Source organism: Cebus imitator, unplaced genomic scaffold, assembly GCF_001604975.1.
Source record: "Cebus imitator isolate Cc_AM_T3 unplaced genomic scaffold, Cebus_imitator-1.0 Scaffold285, whole genome shotgun sequence".
In the NCBI taxonomy this organism is placed as follows: domain Eukaryota; kingdom Metazoa; phylum Chordata; class Mammalia; order Primates; family Cebidae; genus Cebus; species Cebus imitator.
In genome coordinates, this window is record NW_016107600.1 from 613,310 (window position 1) to 624,573 (window position 11,264).

General features: G+C 40.0%; 1 protein-coding gene across 5 annotated transcripts in view; it reads left to right on the forward strand.

Moving 5' to 3' along the window:
* EIF4B (eukaryotic translation initiation factor 4B) overlaps positions 1-11,264 on the forward strand; it is a 38,203-nt gene that overhangs the window by 6,913 nt on the left and 20,026 nt on the right. For 4 of the 5 annotated variants that reach the window (XM_017501763.2, XM_017501764.2, XM_017501765.2 and 1 more), the window contains exons 2-6: positions 4,435-4,572; positions 5,503-5,711; positions 6,666-6,782; positions 9,034-9,088; positions 9,690-9,824. In XM_017501763.2, the coding sequence (XP_017357252.1) occupies positions 4,435-4,572; positions 5,503-5,711; positions 6,666-6,782; positions 9,034-9,088; positions 9,690-9,824 (654 nt within the window). The remainder of the gene's footprint in view (positions 1-4,434; positions 4,573-5,502; positions 5,712-6,665; positions 6,783-9,033; positions 9,089-9,689; positions 9,825-11,264) is intronic. The other variant, XM_017501767.2, reaches the window with a different exon arrangement.

Below are 11,264 nucleotides of genomic sequence, written 5' to 3' on the forward strand. Positions count from 1 at the left end.
GGAGGCTGAGGCAGGAGAATTGCCTGAACCCAGGAGGCGGAGGTTGTGGTGAGCCAAGATCGCGCCATTGCACTCCAGCCTGGGTAACAAGAGCAAAACTCTGTCTCAAAAAAAAAAAAAGAAAAAAGAAATAGGCTGGATTTAATTTAGTATCTGTTAAAACAAATCCTGTTTATTAAGAAAATCACAAATGTGTTGTCTCTTGTTTAAGGACTTCTGGACTTACCAATATTTCTGTTTTTAAGATCTTTTATTAAACTTGTGTGGGTATATAAAGAGCTGGAGGTATGTTTTCCCCACCGTAGTCCATGTATAAATAGCTGGGACACGTTTTGTTTTGTGGGGTGATTGATTTGTTAACTTTTTAACCAGTTCACATAAGATTTAGAGAAAATTAAAGAATTAGACCTGTTCATTATTGAATTGCAAAGGATCAATAAACCTAGAGCATTAAACAGTGCTTTACTTATAAAGCAGAGGGAACACTGTTGAAATCTAAACATGTCATGGGCCTAGGTATTGGGGGAGCAAAGGGCATGGAGGATTTAGATAACTTCTTTTCTCAGTTTTTGGAATGAAATCGAGTGGAACAGACACAGGCACCCACTTTAGGTTTATTGATTTTGCTATTCAAGGGCTAATTCCTTTAAACCTGCTGCTTATATTGTAACTGAGGCAATGCTGCTGCTAGAGTTAAAGAAGCTAAACATCTTGCAAAGGAATTTTAGCCTGTTTTTTTAAGACTCATCCAACAGTAATTTCTTAACCAGAGGGCTTGGGAGTGGGTGGCAATCAGAGGAGGGGAAGGTGTAAGATTTGAAAAGACTTTCTAAGATTTAGCAGTGTTTTAATATTTTTTAGTCATGATATTTAATTTGTTTGGAAATTTCAAATAACATTAAAGAAGAGACCTGTTTGTCCAAGGAGTCAAGGGATAAGAGTTGAGAAGCTGACCTACAAAGTTGATTTAAGCCAAATCAGACTAAAGGGCAGATTAATTCCAGATTCTGCTGTTTGGGTATAAAATACATATATAGAACAAGTTGGAAAGGGATATCTTATTCAGGTTCTTCTGTTCTTATGTTGAACTTGACCTCATTGTTTGTACTGACCACCAGTTCTATTTTTATCCTCCCAGTGGAAGGACAGGTTAATAATTGGATATTAGCCGGTGATACTAGATTAAGCCCCATGAGGGTAAGGATCTCTAGCTAGCATCATATAAATTCCAGACACTATTTTTGAATTAAACGATATGAAAAAGTCTAAGTCCATGCACTATAAGTGGTTTACCTCATGTTTTAATCATGTTAGCTTATTACAGTCTCCCGTAGATCCTTGCATATGAGGCTGGGCCTGGTGGCTCATGCCTGTAACCCCAACACCTTGGGAGGCCGAGGTGGGTGAATGATTTGAGGTCAGGAATTCAAGACCAGCCTGGCCAACATGGTGAAACCCCATCTCTACTAAAAATATAAAAATTAGCCGGGTGTGATGGCGCGTGCCTGTAATCCCGGCTACTCAGGAGGCTGAGGCAGGAGAGTCACTTGAACCTGGGAGGTGGAGGTGGCAGTGAGCCAAGATCATGCCACTGTATTCCAACCTGGGCAACAGAGTAAGACACTGTCTCAAAAAAAAAAAATTTGCCTATGAGCTGCAGCAGCATAAGTGCTATGAGACCCAACATCTCCATAACTATTCTTTGAAAGCTATAGAATAATGCCAGGTGCAGTGGCTTATATCTGTAATCCCAGCACTTTGGGAGGCCAAGACAGGAGGACCCCTTGAGGCCAAGGAGTTCAAAACCAGCCTAGGCAACCTAGCAAGACCCCCACCTCTACAAAAAAAAGTTTAAAATTAGTTGGGCGTGGTGGTAAATGCCTGTAGTCCCAGCTACTCAGGAGGTTGAGGTGGGAGGATTGCCTGAGCCCAAAAGGTCAAAGCTGCAGCGAGCCACGTTTGCAACACTGCAAAAAAAAGGGGGGGGGGGGAGGCATGTAGAATGGATTCAAAATGTGTTCTGGTTGATTATAAATGACACTTTCGGAGCTGGATTAATTAGGTCACTTGAGAGATATGGAAATTACCATGTTCGTGGTCAACTTTTTTTATTTAATCAGATTCATCTAGTTTACATATTCAGACCTTAATATGTCAGGTTCTAATTGTGTCCACAAGGCTGTGTGTTAACATTGATAGCAAACTTGGTTACCTTTATTTCCTGAAAGTTGAATTTTAAAAGAAAGTCAGATACCAAGTGAGAACACAACCATTAAAAATCAGGTGACAGAACATACAGGAGAAATTTATGATTATAAAAACCATGAAACCGATCTTTTTTACAACAAAACTACTTTTTCTTATCATGTAGTGGCTGCTCTCGGGCCAGTTCTGGGTTTCCTTAGTCCCTTCTGCTCTTCTGAATTAGTTCTTGATTGGTGGTGACATCTCAGAAGTTCTGAGGACCACAAAGAAAGCAGTGTCAGTTCACTAAGTTGGGCCTTTTTTTTTTTTTTTTTTTTTTTTTTTGAGATGGAATCTCATGCTGTGGCCCCGGGCTGGAATGCAATGGCATGATCTCGATTGCTGCGACCTCTGCCTCCCAATTGACAGGATTCTCCTGCCTCAGCCTCCTGTGTAGCTGGAATTAACAGGCACACACCACCACACCTGGCTAATTTTTTGTATTTTTTATAGAGACGGGTTCACTATGTTGGCCAGATTGGTCTTGAACCCCTGACCTCATGATCCGCCCGCCTTGGCCTCCCAAAGTGCTGGATTTACAGGCGTGAACCACCACATCTGGCCATATTTTCTTTTTAGCATTACATCCTCATATCCAGTGTTATGGTAGAGAGGGAAATTTTTTCTAGAAGGCAGAGACATCTAGGGTATATGAGTCTTAACCATTTGAACACTTTCAAGTAACAGTACATTTTATCATGGTTTTGATAACCTGCCATGGAACTAAATAATAAGCTGCTGAGAGGCAGGGATCCCTTGGTATATAAAAAGAGCCCTGGACTTTGTATGAAAAAAACTTGGGTTTTATCTCCAGCTTAGCTAGCTAATGTCTCTGTAACTTTACAAACATCTAATGTTTCACTTAACCTCTCTGAAACTTAGTTTCCTCCTCTGTAGATTGTTAGTTGTGGCTGTGTACCATGTCTCAGCCCAGCATTTTGGGAGGCTGAGGCAGAAGGATCACTTGAGCCCAGGAGACCAGCCTGGGCAACATAGGGAATACAAAAAATGTTTAAAAATTAGCTGAGCATGGTGGTGTACACCTGTGGTCCCAGCTACTCAGGAGGCTGAGGTGGGAGGATCACATGAGCCTGGGAGGGTTGAGGCTGCAGATAGCCGTGGCCACACCACTGCACTACAGCCTGAACAACAGAGCAAGACCCTGTCTCCAAAAAAAAATAAAAAAATAAAAAAAAAGCAGGGGCCAGTTATGGCAGCTCACACCTGTAATCCCAGCACTTTGGGAGGCCAAGGCAGGCAGATCACCAGAGGTCAGGAGTTCAAGACCAGTCTGGCTAACATGGCGAAACCCAGTCTCTATTAAAAAAATAAACTAGGGGTGGTGGCGGGTACTTGTGATCCCAGCTACTTGGGAGGCTAAGGCAGGAGAATTGCTTGAACCCACGAGGCAGAGGTGGCAGTGAGCTGAGACCATGCCACTGCACTCCAGCCTGGGTGACAAGAGCAAGATTCCATCTCAAAAAAAAGGATAGTTGTGATTTCTTCCTCACGTGGTTTTTTGTTTTGGTTTTTTTTTTTTTTTTTTTTTTTACACAAGTGTCAATCTTCAAAAGTGCTATACAGAATGTGTTAATGTGAGATGGATTTTTATTGATCTTTTTTATCCAAGGAGCAGGAAAGGTAGTAACTGAATAGAAGTAGTTACAAAATTTAAAGATCTTAATATAGTAGTGAATGATGAGTGAATATAGTAGAAGATAAAAGGTTGCCCCCACACGCCAGTCATATTCTCCTTTTTGTGGAGAACGGGGTCTCGCTATATTGCCCAGGCAGGTCTCGAACTCCTGGGCTTAAGCTATTCTCCCGCCTCTGCCTCCCTAAGAGCTGGGATTACAGGCGTGAGCCACAGCGCCCGGCACGCCAGTCATATTCTCTAGGGGGTATCTCAAACACCTGGACCCTTTTCCATACATAAATGTGTGTTTATGCATAGTAAGTATTCTACAACTTTTCAATTACTTATTGCTTGCTTTTTCTTGTTGTGCCACTATACTGTGCTTTCTCCTTATTTATGTCTACATAGTACCCCTTCATTGAAATGCCATAATTTAGTTATTTGGGGAGTGTCTACGTTGCTTTTTTTTTCTCAATGTTTTACGACATTGCATCGTACAACTCTGTAAATACCTGAGTATTGATGAATAATCTTTCTCTTGCCTTTTAAAACAGCAAAAAAGAAGAATAAGAAGGGGAAGACTATCTCCCTTACAGACTTTCTGGCTGAGGATGGGGGGACTGGTGGAGGAAGCACCTATGTTTCCAAACCAGTCAGCTGGGCTGATGAAACAGATGACCTGGAAGGAGATGGTAATTTTTCTTTTGTCATCATGTTTGAAATGTTTATTATTTTCTACACAAACCTGTTTCATAATAATTCACACCATTTGTGATCTGAAAAGAGCTTACTCATTTTATAGCACCTAAAATCTTACATATTTTATAGAATCAGAGGTTTGGGCTATCAGACTTTACAGTGAAGACTGAAGTGGTCATTTAAGAGAGCTTTGCTAGTTCTTGTTCTTGAATTAACAGATTTCTTCAGTTACTATTCTTTTTGGCCTCATTTTCTTCATTTTGAAAGTAGGAACTAGATTATCTTTTAAAATTCCTTCTAGATGTAAAATTCTGTGGGATCCTCATAAAGTGATGTTTCAGGCTGGACATAGTGGCTCGTGCCTGTAATCCCAGCACTTTGGGAGGCCAAGGAGGGTGGATCACGAGGTCAGGAGATGAAGACCATCCTGGCTAACATGGTGAAATTCTGTCTCTACTAAAAATACAAAAAATTAGCTGGGTATGGTGGCATATACCTATAATCCAGCTATTTGGGAGGCTAAGGCAGGAGAATCGCTTGAACCCACCCAGTAGGCGGAGGTTGCATTGTGCCGAGATCTCACCACTGCACTCCAGTCTGGGTGACAGAGCAAAACTCCGTCTCAAAAAGAAAAAAAAAGATAAGATGGGATATAATGAATATAAAGTACCTGGCACACAGTAATATTCCATAAAGAGTTGTATTTATGGAATAGTATTTCTTTGCTACATAAGGATTAAAGTGTCATAATTCATCTCAGAAGCATCTTTTTTTAAATGCCCTTGTTACTGAACCCTCACTTTTTTTTGTCTGTTTTCCAATATAGCATGTTTAATGCTTGGCAGTTAACATGGGTCCTCTTGTTCTATGACAGCAATGAGAGAAGTTTCTTGTAATTTCTTACATTCATTCCTCTATCCTAGTTTCAACAACTTGGCACAGTAATGATGACGATGTGTATAGGGCGCCTCCAATTGACCGTTCCATCCTTCCCACTGCTCCACGGGCTGCTCGGGAACCCAATATCGACCGGAGCCATCTTCCCAAATCGCCACCCTACACTGCTTTCCTAAGAAACCTAACCTATGATGTGACAGAAGAGTCAATTAAGGAATTCTTCAGAGGATTAAATGTAAGTATAAAAGTTGTAATAATTAACTAGATATTGGGGATATTGTCTAAAAAAGACTAGTTGTGGAATGGGCAGTTCCTCTTCATCAAAAAACAATTAGAAATATATTTTAAGGCTGGGCTCAGTGGTTCACACCTGTAATATAGCACTTTGGGAGGCCGAGGCGGGTTGATCATTTGAGGTCAGGAGTTTGAGAACAGCCTGGTTAATATGGTGAAACCGCATCTCTACTGAAAATACAAAAATTAGCTAGGAGTTGTGGTACATACCTGTAATTCCAGCTATTTAGGAGGTTGAGGTAGGAGAATCACTTAAACCTGGGAGGCTGAGGTTGTAGTGAGGTGAGATTGTGCCACTGTACTCTAGCCTGGGTGACAGAATGAAACTCTGTTTCCAAAAATAAAAAAAGGAAATATAATTTAGGGCTTTTTCTTTTCTTTTTCTTTTCTTTTTGAGATGGAGTTTCACTCTAGTTGCCCAGGCTGGAGTGCAATGGTGCAGCCTCAGCCCACTGCAACCTCTGTCTTCCAGGTTCAAGCAATTCTCCCTCAGCCTCCCGAGTAGCTGGGGCATGTGCTACCATGTCTGGCTAAGTTTTTGTATTTAGTAGAGACAGGGTTTCACCATGTTGGTCAGGCTGGTGTCGAACTCCTGACCTCAGACGATCCACCCTCTTCAACCTCCCAGAGTGCTGGGATTACTTGCATGGGCCACCACACCCAGCCTGAATTTATCTTTTTTTAAGGGTTAAATTCGTATCATTCGAAATATAGAAGGTATAGTAGGGCATTTAGTAAAGTCTCTACCATCCCTCTGCATCAGTTTTCTCCTGAGACAACCATGTTCTTGTGTATTCAGAAAAATTCATGCACATACCATAATGCTTTTTAGTCCCCTCAAAAAATGGCAAATGAAGAATGTTGGAAACTTAGTTGTTGTTTCTTATTCCTTCAGATCAGTGCAGTGCGTTTACCACGTGAACCCAGCAATCCAGAGAGGTTGAAAGGTTTTGGTTATGCTGAATTTGAGGACCTGGATTCCCTGCTTAGTGCCCTGAGTCTCAATGAAGAGGTAAAGAAAACAAGAGTGGGCATATGAGGGGTGTAAGTTCACAAATCTCATGTTTATCAATCCGACTGGTTTTTTTTAAGTTGATTGAGTGGCTTACTTCAAAGATTCCCATATCTACAAATAAAGGCCTGTATTATTTTATTTTTATTTTTGTTTTTTAAAGATGGGGTTTCACCATGATGGCCAGGCTGGTCTTGTTCTGACCTCAGATGATCCACCCACCTCAGCCTCCCAAAGTGCTAGGATTACAGGCGTGAGCCACCGCGCCCAGCTAGGCCTGCATTATTTAACAGTATATCACTTAACATTCAACGTCTAGCAAGTCACACTTCAGCAAATTCAGTAGGCCCCAGTAATTTAAAGAGGTGCTCAGGTGGAAAATTGTGGGAGAAACCCACCACACACCAGGTCTCTAAGTCTCACATTGATTTGCTCAGCATTGCCTCAACAATTATGGCTTTGCTTTTTCAAAGTAATCTGACCTGATAAAGGCAAACAGAAAAATCAAAGTTTGTTTAGTATTGAAAGGTATGTCTCATTTTCAGGAAGTGTTGTAATGGTATTTTTGTTCATGTAAGAGATTTGGAAACATTTCCTACAAAGGAATATTTTACGGGAGAGTGACAATAAACATCTAGTCCTTCTGCTTGTTAACACTGCCCACAAATGTTTTCCCGTCCCAGGACTTGAGGGGCTTATATCTGGGAAGAGAAAACACTTGCTCCTTTAATTCTGAAAACCCCTTATTGCTTATTGATAAGGCAGTTTCTAATGCCATTTGTGCCATAATTCTGTAGTCCAAATTTGCCGTATGACATGATTAAATTGAACACCTCTTAGAAATAGTTTTGCTGCCTCATAATTATCGTCATGACAGTCTATAGTCAATGTGAAATAGAGACTAAAAATTAATGTACTTAGTTAAATTTAAATGCATATGAAGGTCTAATCTTGTTCCAGAGTTACTCTTATTGGAGTATTTTTAGATTTTATTACCATCACTGGTCTTTACTCAGTCTGGTTAAGAAAAAGAATACCATGTAATTGTAGCTGGGCATGGTGGCTCAAGCCTGTAATCCCAGCACTTTTAGGAGGCTGAGGCGGGTGGATCACGAGGTCAAGAGATCGAGACCATCCTGGTCAACATGGTGAAACCCCGTCTCTACTAAAAATACAAAACAATAGCTGGGCATGGTGGTGCGTGCCTGTAATCCCAGCTACTCAGGAGGCTGAGGCAGGAGAATTGCCTGAACCCAGGAGGCGGAGGTTGCGGTGAGCCGAGATCACGCCATTGCACTCCAGCCTGGGTGACATGAGTGAAACTCTGGCTCAAAAAAAAAAAAAAGGAAAAAGAATACCATGTAATTGTTACTATTTGATGTTTACTAGATTAACTATTACTTAATATATTGTTGTGGTTCATATTTAGGAGTTACTTTTTTACTAGAGATTTCATTATGGTGGTGTTTAATATAGTTTTAACTAAAAATGATGGTTATCCTTCCAACTGTAGATTCTACTGTGAAATGAGGAAAAATCAGCAATAGAATTAATAGGGTTCAAAGTGTATGAACAGTGATGTGGGAAAGGGCAGTCAGAGGGTAGCTCTGGAAGAACTTATTTATCCGAAGGTAATATTGAGTGAAAGAACCTAAGATTGTAGACAAAGCATGCTTTATGCTATTTTGCTAGAATAAAGTATTAGTAGGGGCTCTATAAATGTGTTGGGTGTTTTTGTTTTATTAAGAGACAGGGTCTTGCTATATTTTCTAGGCTAGACTTGAACTCCTAGGCTCAAGTGATCCCCCTGCCTCAGTCTCCCAAATAGCTGAGACTGCAGGTACATGCCACTGCATCTGGCTTCTATGAATTTTAGATAAAAAAAATAATTGCATATTTGCTGACACCAAATATGCCTTTTATTTAGCTAGTTATGTGAGAATTATTTTTAATTTACTACACTTGACAAATTATGTTGGATAGTTAAAAAGTTGATTCTGTTCTTTGAAATTCAGATTTGTAAAAATAGCATGGTCATTGACCTAATATTCAAGGCCAACTTAAATTTGTTGAATTTTTAAGTCTTTATAAAGGACTCTTTAGCCCACAAATTGGAGTGTTAGCTAGATTACAGTGTTTTCCTTTATCTTCCTTCCCCTAGTGCTTCTGCTATGCCCAGACGTTCAAGGTCACTCAAGGGATTTGTGCATAATGGGGCAAAAGGTTGGTTAATATGGTCCTATGCTCTCAGTCTCTAGGTAACAGGAGAATTCGAGTGGACGTTGCTGATCAAGCACAGGATAAAGGTAAGGAAACTGGTAGACGATTTCTGTTTGGTAATGGTAGGACGACACCAAGGCATCCTTTCCCAGGAAATTTGAATAGGGGTAGTGGTGGGCCTGCCTGAGTCTATAGTAACAGTTTTCAACCACTTTTGCCCCGCAGGGGACTTTTGCCAATGTTTGAAGACGTTATAGGTTGTCACAATAAAATCCAGGGGTTAATTCTGTAGTGGATAGGACAGCCCCCATCAATAAAGAATTATGCAGCCCAAAATGCATGTCAAGATTGAGAAGCCCTGATTGAACTAGATGAACATTAAACATATGATAAATAGGTTAGCTGTGTAACAGCACATTGGGCACAAAGGGACCTAATTTGTATGTTTCAGGAACTCCTGTCCTACACAGAATTTGAGATAGCTAAGCATTAAACCAATAGGAAAGAATGGGAGGAAAAGAATTACTCCATTTGAATTGCAACACATACTTATGGGGCCTGAGGTAACTGGGATTCAGTGTGATATGAAAGTGCAAAATAGGGTAAAATGGGGCTTTCTGTATGTGAGAAATATTAGGTAAAGTTTTTATGAGGCAACTTACGGTTTTTGTTTTAATGTATCTGTAGACAGGGACGATCGTTCTTTTGGCCGTGATAGAAATCGGGATTCTGACAAAACAGATACAGACTGGAGGGCTCGTCCTGCCACAGACAGCTTTGATGACTACCCGCCTAGAAGAGGTGATGATAGCTTTGGAGACAGTAAGTTTGTGTTTATGAAGTTAGTTTGTTCTGTGCTCTGGGAGGCTATTTAGTAATAGGACAGATGTATTACAGATGATCACGTTAACAGAAGGGGGAAAGCAGATGAAGGAAAATTTTGGATAATATCCAAAAGAATTGATAGATGCAGAAAACAAATTTGATAAATTAATAGTTTTTTTAAGAAATGTAAACAAAGGGACAGACATTTCTCTTTCTTTGGAGACAGTTGTTTATTATAAAGAAACCTAGCTGGGTGTGGTGGCTAACACCTATAATCCGAACACTTTGGGAGGCCAAGGCAGGCAGATTGCTTAAGGCCAGGAGTCAGGCCAGCCTGGCCAACAAAACAAGATCCTATCTACCAAAAAAAAAAAAAAAAAAAAAAACCCAAAAGATTACACAAAGTGAGCTATTTGAAATAAAGAGATCAGGCTGGGCACAGTGGCTCACGCCTATAATTCCAGCACTTTGGGAGGCAGAGGCAGGGGAATCACCTGAGGTCATGAGTTCAAGACCAGCCTGACCAACATGGAGAAACCCCATCTCTACTAAAAATACAAAATTAGCTGAGCATGGTGGTGCATGCCTATAATCCCAGCTACCTGGGAGGCTGAGACAGGAGTATTGCTTGAACCTGGGAGGCAAAGGTTGCGGTGAGCCAAGATTGCACCATTGCACTCCAGCCTGGACGACAAAAGCGAACTCCATCTCAGAAGAGTTCACCATGGTTGCTGGGTGAGCAGCATACAAAGATCAGTTGCATTACTGTATGCTTATAGCAAATAATTAAAATGTAATTTTTTAAATAAAAATACTGATTCACTTTAAAATACTCAAGATACAGCAGTGAACAAAAACAAAATTCTATCTTTATTGGAGGGAAGAGACAGTGTGTGAATAATTAAATGGTTCAGGGACAGAAAGATAGAGGAATGGGAAATATCATGGGGTAGGAGTAGAGATTAATTACATCCACCACTTAAATCTAACAAAACCCTTTATGGGAAAAATTATGCAGCTGTATTAAAATATGCAAAAATAGACAACACTAATTATTTTTAAAAATGGAAAGAAGCTACTACCTACTAAAAATAAGTAGTGGTTTGTCTGTAATGAAATACTTTGTAGCATAACAATAGAGGTAAAATTCAAAACCTGTCACATTAAGAGGGAAAAAATCTGTATAAATTTGAAAACAATACCATGTAGTATTAATGTATAAGTTGTAAAACTATAAAGCTATGCATGGCAATTTCACCACCTTGCGATTGTTGGTGGGAGTAGGGAGAATTCTGTTGTTACATATGTAACATATTTCTCTTAAAAAAACAAACATGACAAAATATGACATTCACTAAACTTAAGTAATAGGTTCATAAGTTTGTTATAATGGCTTCTTTACTTTTTTTTTAATATAAATAAATTTTTAAGTATATA